At 34.9% G+C, this 23,071-nt stretch overlaps 1 protein-coding gene across 1 annotated transcript in view; it reads left to right on the forward strand.

Annotated features, from left to right (window-relative positions):
• Positions 1-14,738, forward strand: part of LOC121441317 (connector enhancer of kinase suppressor of ras 2-like) — a 177,739-nt gene extending 163,001 nt beyond the window's left edge. Inside the window, exon 21 of the mRNA XM_041642450.1 lies at positions 14,324-14,738. Coding sequence (XP_041498384.1) covers positions 14,324-14,328 — 5 coding nt within the window. The 3' untranslated portion in view covers positions 14,329-14,738. The remainder of the gene's footprint in view (positions 1-14,323) is intronic.
• Positions 14,739-23,071: the final 8,333 nt, after the last annotated feature.

The following is a 23,071-nucleotide window of genomic DNA, read 5'->3' on the forward strand; positions in this document are numbered from 1 at the left end:
TGACTCTTGGTGAGAGAAAATAGCCCATGACTTTAGTATCACTAATTCCCTTTATATCTTCTTCCCCTTGGCAACTCTGCTGTTTTCTCGCTGTTCTTTAATTTTGTCAAACTCAAGAGTTTGCATGTTTTTTTTCTAAAAAGAATGGGGATAACATGGAGTCAGTATGGCTTTCAACCAAATCTAACAAGAAGTCCCACCCCTCACTTTGAACACTGTTGTCCTTGTATACATTATATACTTGCCGGGCAGCCTCCTCTAGATCTATCATCTTGGGCACTGAGGATTATGATATGCTTTTGTTAACTTAGTTAAGACCATGCCTCAACATTGGTGACAAGAAAATGTTTACAGCTCCGAAGATAAATCAACACAAATGCTGAATATTTTTGCTTAATAATTAGATAAAGGTATATTTAACTAAGTTTGAATGCTTCTTTAAATCATTAGGATGTATCCTTTTAATAAGTTTCTTTTGGTTGTTTCTCTCTGGTAATATTACAGAATGTTTTGTTAGCTTTTTTTGTTGAGGTTGTCATTCTGTATGTAAATATAAATAAGAGCTCTCTTACCATAACATAAAACTTAAGAGTTCTAAGACAGTTATATTCAACCTCCCATCCAAAACAGACATTTAATATTTAAGAAAGATTATTATTAATCCTCTGTTTGAATATTTTAGGATTTCAGAGCTCTTGAGTCCAAAAGATGGGATGTTACATTGTTAAAGTTCTTCCTCACATTTATACAAAAATAGATTTCTGACAATTTTATATTGATTGTGAATCTGAAAATAACAAATGAGATTAAAAAACAAAATTAATAAAAGGCCATCATATGGAAGGCAGAATAAGATGGTCTTGGAAGTTCCAGAGAGCAGAAGAGGTGAAAGATAAACAAAGGCTAATTTTTATCTTGCCCGTATGTAGAGAGACTGGTCTCATATATTTCATGGCTTCCCCATACTTGGAAGATTTAAAAAAGAGACCAATGCCAGGTTAGAAGGTACATGCACTCTAAGCTGCCTGGCAATCTGAAGACTTCTTCCAACTCCTAAATTTTATGATTTTTTTTTGTTTAGCATAGTGTCCTCACCATTATTGCTTTCCATATGCATGTGTCCAGAACTGTACAGCGGGACAGTGTTGTCAAACACAGTTTCTCTATTCTTCAGCTGACTCCCTGTAATCCCCCTAACTTTCTCCTGATAGGAGATCTAGATACCATTGTCTCGAGTGTGGTGGAACTATTACAGAGAACCATTAACTTATTAAGTGATAGTTTACATAATGCTTTATTGTCAGCAAGATATAAGTAATATCCCATGCTGATTTCTTTTAGCCCAAATGCAACTATTCACATTTTCTGTTATGTTTTAATATATCCAGTTTTGTCCAGAAGTATCCATTTCAAATCTCATTTTTATCATCTATGGTATTAATCATCCATCTAACTGAATAGGGAAGTCTTCATTTTCCAACATTCCAAACATTCTTTCCATGTTTAGTGAATTCATTGGTTAAAGAAAACTCATTTAAAAAAAAAACACTTCTAAAAAGAAGGAATCAAGGACTGAAACTTTTATGACAATCACATTTTTTCATAGTGCTTTTTGTAGAGCCACCAAATTAGAAATAACTTTCTGTCCGTATTCATAAGGGTTTCACGTGAAATGCCATCTTGTATAGTCACACTACCTATGACTTTCTTCTTATTTCCCGTCATGGCACTGCTATCCAAAAGCTAGTTTGAAATGCTTCCTTTTTGCTACTAAATCCAAATTGGTCCTCTCATTTATTTTTTAATATGAAACTCCCCAAATCGTAGCCTATTGGAAACTCCCTCATCTGTTTTTATCAGGATATCAGAATGTTCTTTAAAGAACCACTGCTGATTTTTTATTTGTTTCAACAAGACAGCTGTTTAAGCTTAAGCAGTGTCTTAAAGAATTCCTATAATAATTTCCAAAATGGCTAGAAACCAAATATGAGTGAGTAGCTGGCCTGGGTCTGAAAAAGTCTGGGATAAAACCGGACTCGCTGAACATAGCGGACAATGAGGACTACTGAGAACTCAAGAACAATGGCAATGGGTTTTTGATCCTACTGCACGTACTGGCTTTGTGGGAGCCTATGCAGTTTGGATGCTCACCTTACTAGACCTGGATGGAGCTGGGTGATCCTTGGACTTCCCACAGGGCAGGGAACCCTGATTGCTCTTTGGGCTGACGAGGGAGGGGGACTTGATTGGGGGAGGGGGAGGGAAATGAGAGGCTGTGGCGGGGAAGAGACAGAAATCTTTAATTAATAAATAAATTTAAAAAAATAAAAATAATAATTTCCAAAATGTTCATTCATTTGCTATGGTTGCTGCAGGTCCAAAGAGCTCTTGTTTTCTCCAGAAGCATTTCTTCAGTGCTGCAGTCTACAGGCCCCTTGCAGGAAAAGCCTGCAATGTCAGTCACATTATATGGCTCTTTTGTATTTTGTCATTACTTTTTCTTAATTTCTAAAGACTCTTTCTTTGCCACAAGCCTCAGCTATGCCTGCCTTTGTGGCATTCTTCTTATAAGCATGCGCTGTTATCTGCTCATGTGTTTCTAGTTAGCCTATCCTCCTATTCATAGAACTCTTCCACACCTCAAGGCTTTTTTCTAAGGAATCTTGAATTGTGTATCTTTTTCTACTTTTAGTGGGCAATTTATATCTGTATTTCTAAGATTTTTTTATCAAACTAATTACTGAAATTTTCTATTGTGTTACTAAGGTTTCTATCTTCAATATTAAGTTTTTATCAATGTTTATAAAGAGAAATAAATTACAAGATCAGTTTCATCCCCCTCCTTTCTTCTTCAACCTTATCCTTTAGTGAGAAAGGACTCTACCATGTTACCCTAGGCAGATCTTTAATTCCTGGGCTCAGGTAATCCTCCCACAGCCGATTCCATGGCAGAAACTACAGGTTTGGCACTGTACCAGGCCTTTTCAGTCCCTTTTATAGCTGTTGCCACCATAAACGTTTTCCACTGCTGTTGAGTGTGAGGTTCCAAATGCATTGTACCTCTTTCTTTATATTTCTTTTTATTTTTAGACTCATTTATTTTGTGTGTATGGGTGTTTTCCCTACATGTATATATTTGTACCACATACATGTGTGGTGCCCTTGGAGGTTGGAAGAGGGCTTTGGATGCCCAGCCACTGGAGTTATGAATAGTTATGAGCCACCGCCTGGGAACTGGGAACCAAAATCTCCTCATAAGAGCAGCAAGTAGTTTTAACTACTGACTTACATCTCTAGCCCTGTCTTTATGTTCCTGAAACAAAAATTATCCAGGTTTTAGTATATGCACCAATTACATGCATATATTCTTTTTTTGTGGTTTTTTACTTTATTTTATTTTATTTTTTGCTTGAGAATGACAGAGCTGTTCACTTAGGTCGGCTTGCTGGGGCGTCTGGGGTACCTGATGATGAGAGGTACCACATGCTGGCACCTTTGTTTTTTTTTTTTCAGTATATCTTTGGTCAATTTTATTTTTCATTCATATGTTCTTGATTTTTTAACTACTCTCTTTTTTTTTCTTTTTTTTTATTGAGAAAAAAAATTTATCTCCACCAAGTGAGCAACATTAGTGTGTTGATGACTTAAGTAGAAAAGAAAACGAAGCTAGGGTTATATAATTTATATTTTTCCATCTTCAGATGGTTTCATAAAAATTAATTCACCAATTTCAGTTCTACAAGTACCTCCATTGGGGTAGTTTTTCATGATTTTTAACCCTTTATTCTTACTGCCCTCATATGATACCACAGAATTACAAGATAGAGCAACTGTATAAACCTTTGACTTGTAGCAAAACTATTAAGTGCAAGGAAACAAGAATACCAAAGAATGCCAGGAACTTGTATTTTAGATCCATAGCCTGTCCTTGATAAGCTATTTCTTTGTTCAACTATTAAGTAGTTTCCAGGATTTATAATTTCCCTGCTCAGCATTAATTCACATAACCTAAAATATTAGCACCAAATTGCAGAAACAAGTTGAGTTCCAAGCTTTTTATTGTAATCCTTTTTTTCAACAATAGACTTTTTTTACTTTTTAACATTTATTGGTGTATGTATTGTGTGTGCATCTGCACACATATACACATGCATGTGATCAGAGCACAACTTCTGGGGAGTCTATTTTCTCTTCTACCATCATGTGGGTCCCAGGTTTTTAAGATGGGTAATCAGACTTGGAGCCATTTGCCAGAACTTAGACCTTTTATATAAAGTAATAATAATGTGCTATTACAAGTTGAGCACCCCTTATCCAAAAATCTGAAACACCAAATACTTTGAAATCCAAAATTTTGGGGAAGTTTTCTATTTCAAGACATTTTGGATTTGGGATTTTAAGATTAAAGATTCTCAAGCAGTCAAAGAAAAAAATCCATACAAATATTCCAAAACACACACACACAGAAAAAACCCTGAAGCCTGAAGTCCTTTTAGTTTGAAGCATTTTGGATAATGAATGCTCTAGTATTAAAGCATAAGGAACTTATAAAGTGTGGGATAAAATAGGTGCGGTAGGGCACACCTGCAATCTCAGCACTCAGAAAGGAAGTCGAAGCAGAAAGATAGGAGTTCACAGCTGCTTTCAACTGTATAGCGAATTCGGGGCCATCTGCTCTACCATATGACCCTGTATCAAAACAAAACAAACAAAAAAACTTTTGGTACTATTTTAACATTTTAGAAAGTGCCTGGCAGTGTTTCAGAGTGTGTAATCATAAAACGAAAAATGAGATAAGGTATTTCCTTATTTTCCCGCATAATCAATGTTAAGTCTTTTCCAACTGAATAATTAATATAGCTGAGGTGATCATAAAAATCAACAAGTAAGCTTGATTTAGCCATTCAAAACATTATTTTCCTAATTTCCTAAGAATGTATTAAAGAGGGTATAAAGAATGTCATGTATAATGTTGTCATAGAACCCAGAATAAATAAATATTAAATAAAACTATTTTTAAAACTTTTCATACATTTGTAGCTTGCAAAAAATGTATATTGTAGCGGAAAGAAAGACATGGGTTTCCAAAACTTGATTTCTGATTGTTCTTGTTTCTGATTATTGACCTATTATCCCAAAAAGCAAATAAAATAATACTGTTTAATTAGTAGGCCTCCCAGCACTGGGAATGGAATATGACAGTCAAGTTACACAAATTATTCACTGTGGAAACATCTGTAATATTCCTGCTGGTGACACAAAAACTGTCTTCTGTAGTATCTGAAAAGTATAAGAAAATCCATTGCTGATATTCAGAACTACTTTTTGTATATTAAGGTCACTGATATCAGATGGAGTGCATTTAGCCACTTGATAAACTATTTCAGTGGAGTGTAGAAACATTAAAATGATGAAAAGTCTTCCTGTAATCAGATTATATGAAAGAGTAGAATGCTACCAAGCTTTCTGTCGTGACTTGTTTCATCACAGTTAGAACTGTGATGTGTTAAGGATATACTTGTCCAAACTTGAATTCTATTTGTTGCTTGATTTCTAAAACCAGAACATGTCTTAAGTGGAGACTATGTGACTTAATTGTATATCACCCCTAGTAGTTCATATCCAAGTGTCTGTATAACCCAATTAAATTAAAGTGTGAGTGAAAATTAAACTAATCAAGTAATATAGAATACAAATTATTATGCTTTTTAAAATTATCACTAGTCAGAATATTGAATTTTTAGAACTATGTAGTTGAACTAGTGATATTATAAGAAATCGTATCTTATAAATGACTGAAAAGTGATAAATTAGACTTAAAATGATCTGAACCCAGTTTTTATGACATTGTATCATACTATAAAAGCTGAAACGTGAATATCAGTAAGTTCATAATATGACATTTCGATTTCTTAAAACAACAAATGGTTATGTTACAATGATACCTGTTTTCCTGTTGCATACAACATAGAAGGAAGAGTGGTCAAATTTAAAGGACCAAGTTCCAAACAGCAATAAACATTCTCTACTGAGCATTTGCCTATACCTCCACCAACAGCTCCCCAAGACAGTGAGGGACTTAAAATCTTTTCCATGTTTCTAATCAACATCTGTCAATGAAGTAAGAACTATTGAAAAATATGAGCTGTATTGATAATTAATCCTTGCCTTCATCTATTACTAATACTAATGACATACAAATAACTTGTCACCATAGGCCATTCAAATGATATACCTAAATGATTCTTCCTTGATGCAGAAGTGCCAGAAACAGCACATGTGATATCAGTCTCTTCCTGAAATTTGTCTACCGAAAAATTCCACCTCTACCATATAGTTTACATTTAAGATTTTAAGTAGATTTTCTTATTTCAGGTACATGCAATTTTATCCAGTACTCACCAGTCAGACAAAAGGTTTTTAAAAAAAACCATTGAGAAGAGCACACAAGGCACATGACTAAAAGTGTGAAGAAGTCTTATCAGGGGAATCCATTACAAATGAAAAATTATATATAAGGGAAGTATCTTTAAGAAAAGAAGACAGGGTCTCATTATAGACCACACTCTGGGCCTCAGATGTACAGAGATCCTTCTGCTTTGATCTTCCAAGTGCTGATGCCACCACACCAGACTAGATTTGTTAAGTTGCTTTAGCAACTCCTGAGGAAAGTGTAAGTTCAAAGGAGTTTCAGGTTTTTTCCATGCTAAATACAGAAGTGGCATTTGATTTCAGCTTCACTGTTTCTATGGGGAGCAATGTAATGTAGTATCTACTCCCCAAGCTGACTTTTTATCACCATGGTGACCAATCTACCCACACATCTAAGACCTGTAATCGTTCCTAGTATGACTAAAACCAAGGTCTTGGTTCTCTAGGCTTTCTCTAATTCAAATATATTAACTTTTAAGAAAGAGTTACTACTAATACTTTTGAGGTATCTACTGATTTTTCACAAAAGAAAGAAAATAGGCTCTCTAATGTAGTGAAGATTTCCAGTAAGGAGGAAGAAAATGTCATCCCGACATTTTCTTTGGTCAGGTTCTGGTTTTATGTCTATTTATGGTGTGTACTATGCTTAGTCAATTGCTGCAGAATAATGTCTTAGTTTAAACTGTGTGACAGCCTTCCTTAATAGTAATACGCACATGTGATTAACATACACTTTATGATGGTTTGAAACTTTTAATTTAAAGATTTTCTGAATTTACTTCAAAATTCAAGATTGATGTCTTTTAGATTATTTCTGCACTTAATAACCAAATCAAGAGATAAGTTGTTCTAGAATCTTGATTATTAGTATTCATGGACTTAAGAAGGGTTTGGTGTAATATTTCATGATAAATAAACTTATAACATTAGCTGTTTAGATCTGATGAAGTAGATCTGAACCATACACAAACCAATACATCTTCTAATATGTTTATATATGTATATGTGTATGTATACATATAGAAATTTGTGGTAGTAGTATGTATACATCTATCAAAGAACTCTGAAAACATAGCCCTATGTGGGTTCTTGCATTTCTTCATCCAATAATGAGGCTAATAACATAAACACGCATAAAATAAATAAGACCAGTTTCATGGAATCCTTTGGTGATCATTTTTGTTATAGATAAATTATTTACTCCATAGATATTATTGTTTTTGATCTTCCCTTCCCCCACAAACAATGGTAGTAACCAAAGCAAATTGAATCTCAATGCATTTGTTTATTATCTGCAAGTCAATCAATAGGGAATTTTAAGTTAAACTAGGGAATCCTAAATATACCCCATTTTTACATGTTTCTAGCCAATAAAAGTGACTTGAGACAGCCTCTCTTCCTTAATAGTCGTATCTTTTCATTCTAGAGAAGGCAACATAGTCTTTTATAAATAAAATATAACGTATAGAAATGTTTAAAGCTTGACTGGGTTGTAATGAAATATGGAGTTCTCGTTTTTTTCAAATATATTACAAGTAATGTAGCCCCATAAAGCACTATAAAATTGATTGACTTGCAGATAATAAACAAGTGTATTGAGATTAGATTTTTTTCACATTTCAATATAAATTATATTTTAAGATAGAACCTTCTGACATTTCAAAGATTTTATTTTCATAAAAGAAATGCTCACCCTAGTGAAGTTCCTATATGAATCTACTTTTCTGTAATTATACTGCTGAGTGTAAAATTCAACATATGATACCAAATGTTAAGCACAGATATGGCAGGCAACCTTTCATAGTAGCTATATAAAGCCATTTTTATTTTTCCATAAGAACACTGAGAGTCAGCATCTCTGTAACTCTCCAGTAAAATGTAGTTTTCTTTATAAAGATTAATACTATACAATATTTTCCAGAAGAAGAAATGAAGCTCATATTTAATAGAATATTTCAGATGGTACACTTCCTATAGTTTTCTAATTCTATACTTTTCTATCCCAAGTACAGAATACATTTTCTGGTCCAAAATCTAATAGCCATTAATTTCTAACATAGCTCAGATTGAATATGAATACTCGTTGGCCCAGATTTTCGATTAAGGTGAAAAGTTGTACTAATTGGTTTCACCTGTGGTACATTCTTGTAAATATATTTTACAGTGATTTTTATTTACCACATTTCTTTCTTGTAAACAACATGATACATATCACTAAAATAGAATTTCAATGTTGAATTGTGAAACTATTTTAACAAAGGAGCTTTATGATACAGTCTGATATAATAATTGTAGGAGAAGTAAAAAGGATATGACATGTTAAATTAGCTATATAACAGATTTAAGTAAAGAAAAGGTGTTAGTGGTAAATGACTCATCTTGAATTTTCTTCTTCTCTTGGCACTTGCTTTGCTGGAGAGGTATTTTTGATGGTCCTGAAATTCAACTGGCAATGACCCCAGAGTGGCTTATCTCCTTGCCAGAGTTGTTAATGAGTAAATGATCCCAAATGTCAGACTGGCATGCCAAGGAGGTTATTAATAAAGCATTAACATTTAGAAGTTATTGAAAGAGAAAAAAAATCAGTGTTTTAAATATTGAAATCTCAAAGACAGTAAGCAAAATCCACTTCTAAGTTCTCCTGTCAGAGCAGTATATAGTGTGAGAGGAAAAACTCTTTAGATTTGAAGTGTAAGAAGAACTCCTTTTCTTGCTTTGCTACAATGTTTCCACTCCTGCCCCTCCACACAACCAGCTGTTATATTCTTGTTGAAAAGAATTTAGTATTTTCACTCCCTTTTTTAGATTGTGTCTCTCTTCCCCTCCCTGTAGCGGAGCAGGTGAGCAGGCCTGCTTTTCATTCCGCCTGGCTCCCGCAAGGCTAGCTTAGCCCCAGAATAATTACACGGAAACTGTATTCATTTAAACACTGCCTGGCCCATTAGTTCCAGCCTCTTATTGGCTAATTCTCACATCTTGCTTTAACCCATATTTAGTAATCCGTGTAGCACCACGAGATGGTAATTTACCAGAAAAGATTCTAACCCATGTCTATCTTGGACCGGAGCTTCATGGCACTTGCCTGACTCTGCTTTCTTCCTCCCAGCATTCTGTTCTGTCTACTCCACCCACCTAAGGGCTGTCCTATCAAAAGGCCAAGGCAGTTTTTTTATTAACCAATGAAAGCAACACATAGACAGGTGACCCTCCTATATCACTTCCCCCCCTCATTTGCTTTCCTGGAATAATATGCTCCTGGGTCTGATACTGAATGACATTCTTTAAAAATAATAGTGCTCTTCCCATATGATAATGGCAGAACTTTTAGGATAGTTTAAAATTTCAATACGAGAGGAAGAATAGAGTGGAGTAGGGCTGCGGAGGTAGTTCAGAGGTAGACCACATATTCACCATTCATGAGGCCCTGAATACAAACCTTGTACCACAGAGGTGATCAAGGAGAGCCTAGAAATATAGCCCATCCTATAAGGTATATCCATTAGATATTGCTTGCAAAGATATTGTTGATTTGGATATGTTCATTTATTTTTAGATTATATTTTGAATAATTGGGAAGTTTGGCCACTGACTGCACCTAATAAAAATGGGCAGTAAAAGTATCCTTACAACAGCCTTAACATTTACTGAGCAAAGTTCAAGTTAATTGATCAGCAAATTTGCCAAAGGAGATAAAAGGAAGACACACAAAATTTATCTTCAGAACCCCAGCTCCCCTACTTTCTCTTAGCTATTATCCTATGAGAATTTTCAGTTTGGAGAATTTAAGTCAAGTAAGATGTCCATCCATATTCAGTAGCTTCTAAGATAAAAATATAATCAATAAATCAGTATTTTAAAAACATTTTTATTACCTGATCACTTAAGTGGCTCAAAGTTCAGGTCAGAAAAAACTGCCTTTCAAAGTACTTATGGGTTTTTTTTTAAATGTAGTGTGATTAGAAGGAGGAAAAGAGAACCTATAGAATGAAATGATTTAGAAAGAAACTTAAATATTGTTAATTCCAATTTGTTGGGGTCTTTTTCCATTTGTGGCAAAGTCATACGTAATCATAAGGTGCTTGGTGACTTATGTCTTCACCATATTGTCCAGTCTCATCACTGAATTACTTTCACACTGATCATCAGGTGATCTAATTACTTCGGTTTATAAATACATAAACTCATAGTAAAGTTTAAACTCTCATATATTAAAAACATACATTGTTCATATCAAGGACGTATTGCAAAAGTTTTGTTTTTCTTGTAGTGTGTTCATATCTCATAATCTAGTCACTAGACACCCATTAATACTTCTGAAAGAAAACTTCACCAGGAAAAAGGCCGTCTTGGTAGAGGTTAATGTGGTTATTTTATTAATAATATTGTCAGATGAAATATATGAGCTGTCTCTGCATCACTCAACTAAAATATTAGAAAATAGTAATGAACTATAATGGAGGAATCACATTTGTGTATACACAGACACACATAAACACACATACACCCATTTTATCTTTGCTCCACAACATGTACATGTAAAAATTTATTCCTCTTGCTTTCCATTCTAATAACCGAATAGCAAACAATGAAAGCTTCTACTCTTAATTCAACCTTTTAGAAGAAAGTAGGTGCTCAAGTCACAGGTCCATTCCTTCAGATGCTTATGTTGATGAAAGTAGTTATTACTTATACTTTAAGAAAAACTCAAATCTGGATATTTATATACTTAGAGAAAAATGAAGACTTCAGATAAGTATGTTAACTAAACTTCTAAAACCCAAGTAATTCTCTCTGACGCTCCTATGTTGTCCCTGCTAGGCTTGGTCATCTGTTCTCAGCGGCCTTCACTATATGCAAGCAGTCTGTGACTATTTGTTGGAGCTTTCGCTCCTGGACTTGCCCTCAAGTTTACTCGGAATGAAAGCAGATAAATAGGAAAGTTTTCTTTTGGAATTCAAACTAAAGTGAGACTATTCCTAAGTGCTCATTTGCTTTAAGTACATAGTTCCAGTTTCAAGCAGTTTGCTCTCATTCAACAAGAAAATGTTTGTACCTGCTTAGTATTCAAATTTAGTCATAGTCATTCTCATACAAATGTTTATGACTTCAACATTAACCACTCTAATGTAGCCTCAAACATCTGATTGAAATCAACTCTTCCAAGTGGGTATGTTTTTAATGTTCCTAAAATTTGTGTTTTCAGAATTTATATTTTTGCTTATTATTTGAGTAGTCCTTAGTGGAGTCATTTTTAAACTCATAAAAAAAGGATAAAAGGACATATATTTCTCAAAATAGTTTGCATTCTCACAGTGGACTGTTGAGAATCTGAAAGAGACTTGCAGAAAGGCACAGAAGGGCGAGTCTCTCAGAAGCAAACGATAAACATATAGAATAGTCTCACTTCAAAAATGGGTTTGTTTGTGTTTGCATAAAACTCTTGTCAATGAGGCATGCACCTTGAGCCCTTTGTGCCTTTACCAGTGTTTGGCCTGGCTTGTAGTACCTAACCATACAGTTGATTCAATTGGACTTAGTCTAAGAATATCCTTATAGTTGTTCTATTTGCCTCAAAAATAGGAAATATTTCCTAGGCCTTGGGAGGCAGAAGCAGGCGGATCTCTGTGAGTTCAAGACCAGATTGGTCTACAAGAGCTAGTTCCAGGACAGGCTCCAAAACCACAGAGAAACCCTGTTTCGAAAAACCAAAAAAAAAAAAAAGGAAATATTTATGGGGCTGGAGAGATGGCTCAGCAGTTAAGAGCATTGCCTGCTCTTCCAAAGGTCTTGAGTTCAATTCCCAGCAACCACATGGTGGCTCACAACCATCTGGAATGAGGTCTGGTGCCCTCTTCTGGCCTTCAGGCATACACGCAGAAAGAATATAAAAAATAAATAAATATTTAAAAAAAAAACAAAAAAAATTTAACTCAACATAAAATTTTATCTTTCAAGAATATATTCAAGCAGTTCATCAAGTTTTTTCCTAACTTTCCTGACTTCAGGACTCCAAGATATTTCCAACACATTCTTCAACAAAAACCTTGAACTTGTATTAGCTGAGTGATAGTGTTCCACTGATGGAAGGGGTGCAATTAAATGCTATATAACATCCCTACCTACAGGCTAATGACTTAGAAACTACTGGTGTATACAGGATAGTGAATCCTACCCACTGAGTAGCCCTTGCCAGTGCAGATTTCAAACTACAATGGGCAAAAGAATCATTACTTGTATAAACTGAGAATTCCAGAGTTCTGTCCTCAGACATCCTGATCCAGTATGTAAGAAGTGGCACCTAGAAATTTATGTTTAACAAATACCTCCATCCTTAAGAGTCTCTAGTCAGTGGTACTTAATCACAAATAGTTGGAGAGATATCTTTTTCTTAAGGAGTTACCTTTTTTGTGCTAACATTAACAGGTTGGTAAAGAGTGCTCACCATTTTGAAATAGTGATTCTTCACCACAATCTTATACTCAGACAAGGGACTAAACTGGAGAGATATTTTCAAATCTCTTATAATAAAATTCAGTAATCTTATAGAAGCAATACTGTAAGTGTAATTAAACCCCACTTGATTACCAGGGCTCTAGTTAAATGTGCATTAAGGAATATACTAGAAATGAAAGTATTCATGTAATATTATCTCTACAAAAATGATGAATGTGTCTAAAACAACTTATAAAATATTTTAATTACATAGAAAATTAAGGACAGTTTAAATTGAGATAAGACTTTATGACTCAGGTTAGATTGCCTCTGATTTTCCATTCTGAAATCCCATACCCTTATCAAACAGTGGTAGAACCTAGAGACATATTTCCAGGATGATAATCTTTTAATGATGAGGTGTTGTTTGTTATTTCACTTGACCTACATAAAAAAATTACTTAGCTCTCAGCCCCTTTTATAAACAGTGTATGATGTGATAGATAAGTGCTTCTCCTGGTTTTGAACTACACTCTATTTCATTTTCTACACACCAGTTATTCCCCTTCCCATTTTCTAAGGAATGTAGCAGTAGACAGATTGCTTTCTCTGATCCTTCTCCCTCCTTGTTTCTTCTGGGGATATAACCAAAAATATGATAGGGTGCGGCAGACAAAATTCTGCCTTATACTAGTGATGACAAATATTGCCAATGTGTACCTACCGACAATATTTGGATTCCTGAAGATGAAAAATAAAATGAACAAAGAGAGATGTTAGTTTTTCTGAACTCTGCTCCGCTTTTCCAGTCATTCAAAAGTGTTGTTCTCTTCCAGTTTATAAACTCCTTGATGTGTGGCTAATGCTCAGATGTAAAATCATCTTTTTGTCATGCTTCTTGTTGTGACTTTTCATTTTTTTTTTCACTTGGTATCATTTAGTCTGGGGCCTCCTCACCAGAACAATGCTAGCTAGGCTATTGCAATTTCTCTGGATCAGAACAGTTGCTTTTATGTCACAGCAGGAAGACAAAAAAAAAACCTTCATACCTTAAGACTGTGTAAAAATGAGGAAACATATAGAAATCCATTTTGATTTGAAAAAAAAGACTGATGGTTTTGCACGTATGTGGAGAATACTTTAGCTGGCTTTTCTGATTCAAACTATAGACATATATGTACAAGTTAGAGGTGGGGAAAGATGTGTCTGTTAGTTATTGTATGTAACTGGAAGATTGGCGTTCCAAACAAACTAAATCAAAACTGGTCCTATTTATGGCGAGGTAGACTTGCATGCCAACAGAAAGACATTATGGTATTAAAACCATATGCAATTCTAGACCTTATTTTCTCTTCATGGGTACTGCATGGTGGTATTTCTAATACAAATACTGATGTGCTTTGGAATAATGGCACGCGCAAGTCTTTCATCATATTGTATCACTGCTTTATTATATTAGGCTAATACACTACGAGAGTTGGTAGAACCTCTCCATGCCAAATCGGATCCACTTCTGTTGGCACTCAACCCATTGGAATCACAGATTGCTAAGCTAATGTTTAGAGAATTTAGATCGAAGAGAGTCGGCACGGCGCAGACTCAACATCAACCTCTTGCAAGCAACTAAAATGGCCTCGTCCTTGCTGTTTATAACAGAAAACAGACTTGTAAAAAGCTTAGACCATCAAGTGTTGTGGATTTGGGGCCTCCCTAAAGGGATATTATGAGGGGCAGGCCACTCTTTAAGAAGAATTCGAGCTTTCTACAGTGGGACTAGCATAAGATCAAACCAATCAAGATGGAACACAGTAGCCGAAAACTGCCCTGTCTATGGGTGAACAGAGGGTAAAGGGTCTTGCCTGGGGAAGGGCTCTATGGTGGCACCTCAGTTGTGTTCGCCTGACACCAGGAAGAGAGGGATCAGCACCGATAATTAGAAAATGCTGTTTAATGGACTCTTGGTGGCCTGGTTAAGGCAAAGCAGTGGAAGCAAATTCTGTGTTAAGTGTATTTGCATTTTTAAATCTTGACATGCTGTATTGTACTAAATTAAGTGTTAATCTATTAAGGCAAGGTGTACACACCCTGCTCTGAAACTTAATATGTTTATTCTATTATTAAAGCATATTCAGGTGTAAGGCAGACTGCTTTCAGTGACAGTAATGAAGGAAATTCCTCATGCCAGGCTTTATTCAATTCCTTAGCTAAAATCCTAACTTTCTCCTTTGTCTTGGCACTTAAATAGAAGTGATGTTGCCTCTTAAACTGGAATGAGCTATCCTTTTTCTGTAAAATAATCCAAATCTGTAGGCTATGGTTTTCCATATTTGAAAAAATATTTTGTCTGGATGTCTTTCAAACAAGCTTCAGATATTATTTAATACTATGTAACTGGGTCCCCTGTGGCTCATTATTGCTTATTTTTCTTCTGTGGTAGATGTGAAATTTCCTTTAGTTGGATAAGATACACTGTAATGATTTCAATGCTAATTATTGGATATTTCATACTGTGCAGTGAAAAATAATTTAATATTGTATTATGAAATGTTTTTCTTCCTGTTGCTGCAGTGTGTGGTATTGCTTAATATGAATACCTGTTAAAATATTAAATTACTTAAAATAAAAATATTACCAGTTGGTACCAGATCTTTCTAGATAGCTGAATATTTGCTAAGTATGCTTGATAGCAAGTATTTTTCCAGTGAGAAGAAATCTATGCTTCTTTCTCACAAATGAAGTTTGTGTTGTGAATCAAAATCACATGGATCTGCCTTATAATTGCCTTTGTGCTCTAACCATTTCATGTGTTTTTAAGTATATCTAAAGAATGGTGGTTCTTGGTTCATGGAAATAAGTCAAATTTATTTTATTGGCATTTAATAGTAATGAAATTCTCTTGGGTCATTCTCACTGTTGATATTATAGTAAAACTTTATGATTTGAAGAATTCTAGGTGGTTTTCCTCATTAATGAGTGTAGTGACTGTGTATTAATTTTCAAATAAAATATCCCTTAGCTTTACTTTGAAGCTGTCACTATTATGAATTTCTGCCTTAAACTTCCATTTTAACTGGTTACATATTTAAACTATGTGGGTAAATTTGGATTCTGACATTAATTTCTATGTTTTTCTTTCAAACAGCCATTCCTTCTTAGGGATTAGTAAATTAGTATTAAAGATGCTGACATTCTGCCATTTGAAATATTCATCATTAAAAAAAACCGGGGGCTGGAGAGATGGCTCAGAGGTTAAGAGCACTGACTGCTCTTCCAGAGGTCCTGAGTTCAATTCCCAGCAACCACATGGTGGCTCACAACCATCTATAAAGAGATCTGGTGCCCTCTTCTGGCATACAAACATACATGGAAGGAATGTTGTATACATAATAAATAAATAAATCTTTAAAAAAAAAAAAAAACCTCTTGTACCCTGATAATACGGCACTGTCATATAGTTATTATTAAACTACATAATTTTACAAAAATTGCAAATTGGAGAAGAACTGACACTTATAGCCTCTGAACATAGTTAACTTATAAGTACGGGCTTTGCCTGATCTAAAAAGAGAAGAAAAGAAAACCCTAGCAATATAGGTAGATCCAATCACTTGTTCCTCTCAGTGAAGGGGATTTTGCTCATTAAAATCCATTTTTCCACCCGAGAAACTGTTGCCTAATATTAATGTTGGAATATTGTTACTTTTCCTAAAAGAAAAATTATTTCCAGTTTTTAAATAAATAATTGGCTACAAAGGAAAAACTAAAAGCTAGCTTGTAAAATCTTTGCTTTCTTCTAATATAACAAGCTGCCTTCCCCTCCTCCCAAGTTTTACAAATCAAGGCATAGCACATTGATTGATATAAAGGCATGAATTAAAATCGCTAGTGCTTAACTATAAAACAGTTCCAGTTGTAGTGCAAACCCCTGCTTATTTAGTATAAACCCTACAAAGATAACAAATCCACTAAAAGTCTGTCACCTTATATATAAATAAGTTGTTCTCTGTGACATGATAATAAATTAGTATTCATAAAAATGATTCTGTGGTCTCAGTGAAAATGACAGTTGCCCTTTGGGACAAAAATAGTGTTCCACGTACTTGATATGATTAGCCTGGAAGCCTTAAAGTGCTTTCTGGTTGCATAAGAAGAGATGCCACTCAGATGTGGTTGATGACTACTACTACTATGTCTAGCCTTCTCTACCATTTGTAACTTAACCTTTCCCAACCTTGGAGCTCATTGCACAGCTGTGTTGTAGAAAGAACAACTGTTTCTATGAGGATATCATTGTCCAATTTTAAAAGAACAGAATTCTCTTCCAAAACATGTACCAAGACTCCATTTCCCGTTGTTTGCTTCAGAGCCCAATTCTTGGTTTTGTTTCCACCTTTTACTCTGCTTTAGCAGCGTCATTACAGTGCCAGGGAGTATGGGAAGACAAGAATGAGATTTCAGTGTCCTTAGTTTTCATCACAGAAGCATGAACAGTATTAACCAATTACTTTTCAGTCATTACACAGTCACCTAATAGGCAATCTTCTTTGGAACATCTTATTTATAGAGACATCTATTACTCCATTTGAATTTGTTGAGAGCCTGAGGCATTATGGCAGATAGAGAATGGGAAATGCAAATGTGAGTAACACAAATTTCCCTGAGAGGAAAGTCGCAATATAGACCTTTGAAGGAGAATCCACTAGCATACGGGAAGAAAATACTGGAAATTTCCTCATGAGTTTTGTATCCCATCCTTTTCAGCATCATTTTTTTGCCTATATTTATAGCGTAGACTAATATAGACTAATAAATGTGTGTAAATTATGAACAACAAACATGTTTTAGCCTGTAAGTGTGTAGAGTCAAGAAAAGTTAGAAATTACTGAGCCGAAATGCATAGAATATATTAACCAAAAGTTTTGGAGAATTGAGAAATACATTATGATCTGCTTATAAGTTGTTTCAAGACATTACAACAAACTAGTATTTTTCATTAGGTAATCTTTTGTTTGAGCTTTTCTTTATTCTTTTTACTACCGGGCGATCATATGTAACCTGCAGAAGACCAATGAACTATTATTGTGATATTCACTGTGTTCCTGGATTCCTAATAGCATATTCATATATATATGAATGACATCAAAGAATATCTTTTTTTCACTCCTGCCAAGTGTGGCACAACCAGAAATGATCATCCCCTGACACAGAATACAAATTAATTGTTCAATTTTGACCTTCAAATCCACCAGTTAATTAAATTTTATATAAGAAAAGGGACTTTATACACCCTTTCTCCTTTAGGAAAATGAAACTTTTTTGATGAGTACCTGACACAGACCTAATTTATCTGCTGCAAATGTAAATACAATTTGGGGGAAATTTTATTCCTTCATAGATCCAGATTTCGTGAATAAATTAGATGCCAATTAAAATGTCATTGCAGCAGTGATACACTTCCTCAGTGGGAATCACAGAAGGTTCCTATATATTTCCTTTTATTTGAATGTGTTCTACACTTTGCCAATTTTCAGAAACATTCACTCAAATTGCAAAAGAGCTGGTTTTTAGCCAGTCTTCCAATGACTGAGCTGGCACATTGAAAGAAATTCAGTTGGGAAGCAGGCCTCACCGAGTGTTTGCCTCATCTTCCAAAGCAAGTTCTTCCAAGAGAAGAAAAAGCAAAGTTTGAGAAGAGAAAACCCTGGAGGGAAATGTGAAGGAGATGAAGAAGAAGAGAACAAACAGAAGAAAAGAAAGGTGCTTTCATGTTCTCAGTTGCAACAGTAGCCCTGTAGACTTAATTGATATTCATCTGAGAAAAACCAAGGAAACCAATTGAAAACTATAAAAGAAAATAAAGGTCTGTTTTTGTCTTGAATGTTGAGTTCTGTGTTGTTTTGACTGTTGAGCACAGTGAATCAGATTTATAATGTGACTCTACCCCTCACTCCCTTCCTTTGAAAATAAAGAGACTCTTTGTGTAGTCTTAAAATGTTAAATACTTGGTGACATTTTGTGGTAGCCTGGCTTCTCAATCTGTCATCCTTACTCATTCCACTACTGTGTCCTGTGCAGTGTTGCATGTATGTGGTGTATACAGAACTAAGGGGGGACTTTCTTTTCTCTGCTAGGAGCCGCACCATCCACTTGCTGTACTTTAAAATGTTTCTGTGTTCTGTGTTATTGTGAGTCATTGTTCGGATGTGCTGCCCAGAGGTGGACTCTTGCTTGGCTTTTTGTACAGATGCCATACCAAATTCTTTGTGCAATTATTTTCTTTTGGTTAAATGCTTCTCTCAAATAATTATAAGTAGGGACAGAGGAGACTATTGCTTTTAAAATAGTTACTTATGTAAATTTTTAACATAATCTAGGCTTAGTCTTCTTAAAATAAAACTTGGCTGAAATTGTATAAAACTTAAAGATTCTGCTCCAGCATTCTAAAATGTTAAAAGTTAAGGCAAGTGGGCTGGCTGGAGATATAGTTCAGGAATAGGATGTTTGCCTAGTATGTGCGAGACCCTTGGTTTAATCCCCAGCAGAGAGTTAGGGATACAGAGACATAAAGACATAGAGAAGAAGAACAAACGATGGGCAAAATGTAACAAGATATATATGCCCTACAGTATTAGGTAATATGAGAAAGATTTCTCTTAAAATAAAAAAAAATCACTGTGTGAAAACCATCCTTAAATTCTAACACTATAATCTAGATCCTTTTTGCTTCTTTCCCCTTCTTTCTAGAACTGAAAGAAGTTTTAATACGTTGTGCCACCTGACACCTTAGCTACTATAATTCTCATCCACTAAGCCTCTTAGTGATAGCCAAACCCCTGCTCTCAAAAATTACTTCCGTCTTTACATGCAATCTAACCTTGAGGCAAATAGAATAATTACTAAATTCCCCAGTGTCCTTTCCTGAATTATGATTTTATGAATTGGAATTGTTGTTTTCAAATGTGTCCTCGTTTTTACAACTCCATTTAGTGACCATAAGTTGCCATGTGGTTTTGTTCCTTCCTTCTTCCTAGGCATTCTCATTTGAAATTCTCTATAATGAATCCATCTTGCTTTAACCTTGAAAACCCATTCTTTTCGTAGACTTCCATCCACCCATCCACCAAAATCCCCTATGTACTGAAAACATTCAAGGATGAACCACGAGAGAAGGTTAAGATTTTATTTAGTGGAATTTGTTATATAATACACTGAGAACATATGCTGACAGATGATAAGGGATTTTCTACTGAAAAGACTGAACGATCATAGCTATGCTCAGCTACTCAGAACTGCAGAAAGCTACATACAGCCTTAAACAAAACTGCTTTTCAATCCTAAAGGTAGTCCCTTAAAATTATAACATTATTTTAGACTTTGGGGGCAGTTTTAGGTGTAGCGTTTTAAAATTTGTTTAGAGCATCCTCTGCATAGCCCAAGGGATGGTGTTCATAGTTTACACAAATTATGGGTATAACTCATCACCCCCATAAGTGTTCTGCCTCTGACATTTACCTTCTTTGCCAGAATATGAGCACACAGAAATATTCCTGTGTAGAAAGTATTACCGTCTCTGTATAGTTTGTATCCAGTTAGAAACCTTTTCTATGGAAAGCTCAGTACTTTTTATTAAAAGATTGCATGCAAAACATGAAATAAGTGTTTAGAATGCTGCATTTTAAGCTACTCACACATTAATTGGCACCTTCAAATAAATTCATACTTTAAATGATTAAATTTTTATTCCACCATTTATGTGAGATTATGATCTTGAGCAAAGACCTCCCCTGATATAAAATGAATATTTCTTCATATGATGGTGAAGATCAAATGAAATTATGAGTGTTAGTTATTTACCCTACAGCCTGACACAAAAAAAATGTTCATTAGTATTATGTTAATTAGGGAATCTACTTTTAAAACTGTATCCAAAAGCTTAGGATTGCATGGACCATGGTGGAATGCATGACATTCTATATTTATGCCTTGGGCCAGTATAAATAGTATTCCTCAAATAAGACCCCACTGCTCCCCAAAGAAGAATCCTAGTTCATTTTTATTACTTATATGACAAACTGATATGTTTAATAATGATATAACATCATTATTAAGATAATTTTAAAGCAAGATGACACATTAAATTGTTCATCTAGATTTAAAATCCACACTTATGATTGTCTTAATTCTCTCAAAAATATTTAAGTGGAGTATTTTTCTTGTCAGAATTTTAAAATGTTATAAATTCTCTTAGTACATGTCAGATATTTCTTTATATTTGCTTATAAATATATCCATGTGCTTCATTTTAATTTAATTTAAAACATTAGTATTGCTAAGTATGGTAGCTTATATCTGTATCCCAATACTTGGGAGACCAAGGCAAAAGGAGTGCCATGAATTTGCGGCCAGCCTCATGTGTTACAGGACACAGCCTGGGCTGCATAGTGAATTGCAGGCCACCCTGGCCTACAGAGTGAACTCCTGCCTGAAAAATCAAAACATTATTTTTGATAATAACTTAGGATCAGTTACTGTATTGATGATGTACCAGAAATTGTCATGGCAGTCACATGAAATCTAATAATCTATTAAATAGCTCAACAATCTTAATCATATGTATACCAACCAATATCTTCCATCTTAGGAAGTCTGAAAAAATGAAAATCATTCAGTATTAATTAACCAGGAAAACTCTATTAAATAGCATATCTGCCTTTATTAGTTATTGTCTTAAAATACTAAACTATGTGAAGCAGCATTTCCTTGTTATGTACATTTTATATTCTAATTCTTTGGATTTGAGATATGTGTAGCTATTTTTCTCTCAAGAGGCTCTTTGTTGAATCATAAATCCTATTTAATCCTTCTAAAATAATTGGCTGCCCATCGAATATCTAACCCAATCTAGCACCTGTGAGGTATTTTGGTTTACTTAATTTAATTTTACTTATTAGAGATATTTAAGTATTAGACTTAATACCTAATCATTCATCAGACTGTTTTTCAGGTAATCCAATTTTTAGAAGAGTTTTCCAACTACAAAATAACTTTATTAAACTGCATGTCTGTCTCTTTCCCTCCCTTCTCCCCATTTTTTACCCCGCTCCCACCCTGTCTTTCAGGTGAAAACCAGGAAGAGAAGTTAGGAGACTTACTTCTCTTACTTGTACAGTGCCCTGTACAAGATTTGTACAGGGCACTGGAGGAAGCCAGTCTGTCGCTAATAGGAGAACATCGCATTTCAACCAAGATGGAATACAGGCTATCATTTCTAAAAAGATGTAATGATCCTGTGATGAATGAAAAACTGCACAGGCTGAGAATTCTTAAAAGCACTTTAAAGGTAAGGTATGAAAGGGACAGATAAATTCCTTTGGGCAGGTTTATTCCTAACCGAAACTCAATTGTCAGATACTCTAAGTGGTACAACAAAACAGGGAACTGGAGGACAGACAAGGTAAGCAGCAAGAACCTGCAGCAGAGTGACGGGGAGGGGAATCTGTCAGGACTTTTGTTGAAGTCCTAAGTCACTGACTAAATGCTGCATGACTTAGTTTTAGGAGAAAGCAGGATGTGGTTAAGACTTTCTTCTCGAAAAGCAGGCTTGGTGCTATTCCTTAGTCTTTTGATTCCTTAGGAGAAGTTCACCATGTATATTTATCAAAGCTATTAAAGGCATATGGTGTGCATGTAGAATATTTAAGCGCTTGAAATGTTTTGTGAATATTTCCTGCATAAATTTCAACACATCTGGAGTGAAGGTTCCACGTGAAATCATCATGTTCCACGTAGAGATTGCATAATTGTTCTGTTCATATGATCCGTTCCGAACATGCATATCACCTTCCCAATGTGTACTTCTGTAAGATCTTAAGAGTGTTTTCATTCTTCTTATGCCACACCTAGATTGGGGAGCAGGTGGTAAGGACAGGGGAACAGAGGGGCAGAAGTTGAAGAAGGAGGTTGTATAGATGAGGAAAGGGCCCATCTTATAAACCACCTGAACAGGTCCTGCATCACACAGAAAGGGAAACAAAATAAAAAGAATTATCATACAGAATGTGGAGCACAGCAATTCCAAAACACAGAATGTCAGAGGACTTCTTTGAAAAGTCTTTAAATCCACAGCATTCTCCTAAGAATGTAATTTTGGAATAGAGATGAGTACTAAATAGATATATGCAATAGAAAAAATGATTATTTGAAACGT

The sequence above is a fragment of the Microtus oregoni genome, unplaced genomic scaffold, assembly GCF_018167655.1.
Source record: "Microtus oregoni isolate MIOR12 unplaced genomic scaffold, Mior012 000074F_ref0000038, whole genome shotgun sequence".
Classification (NCBI taxonomy): domain Eukaryota; kingdom Metazoa; phylum Chordata; class Mammalia; order Rodentia; family Cricetidae; genus Microtus; species Microtus oregoni.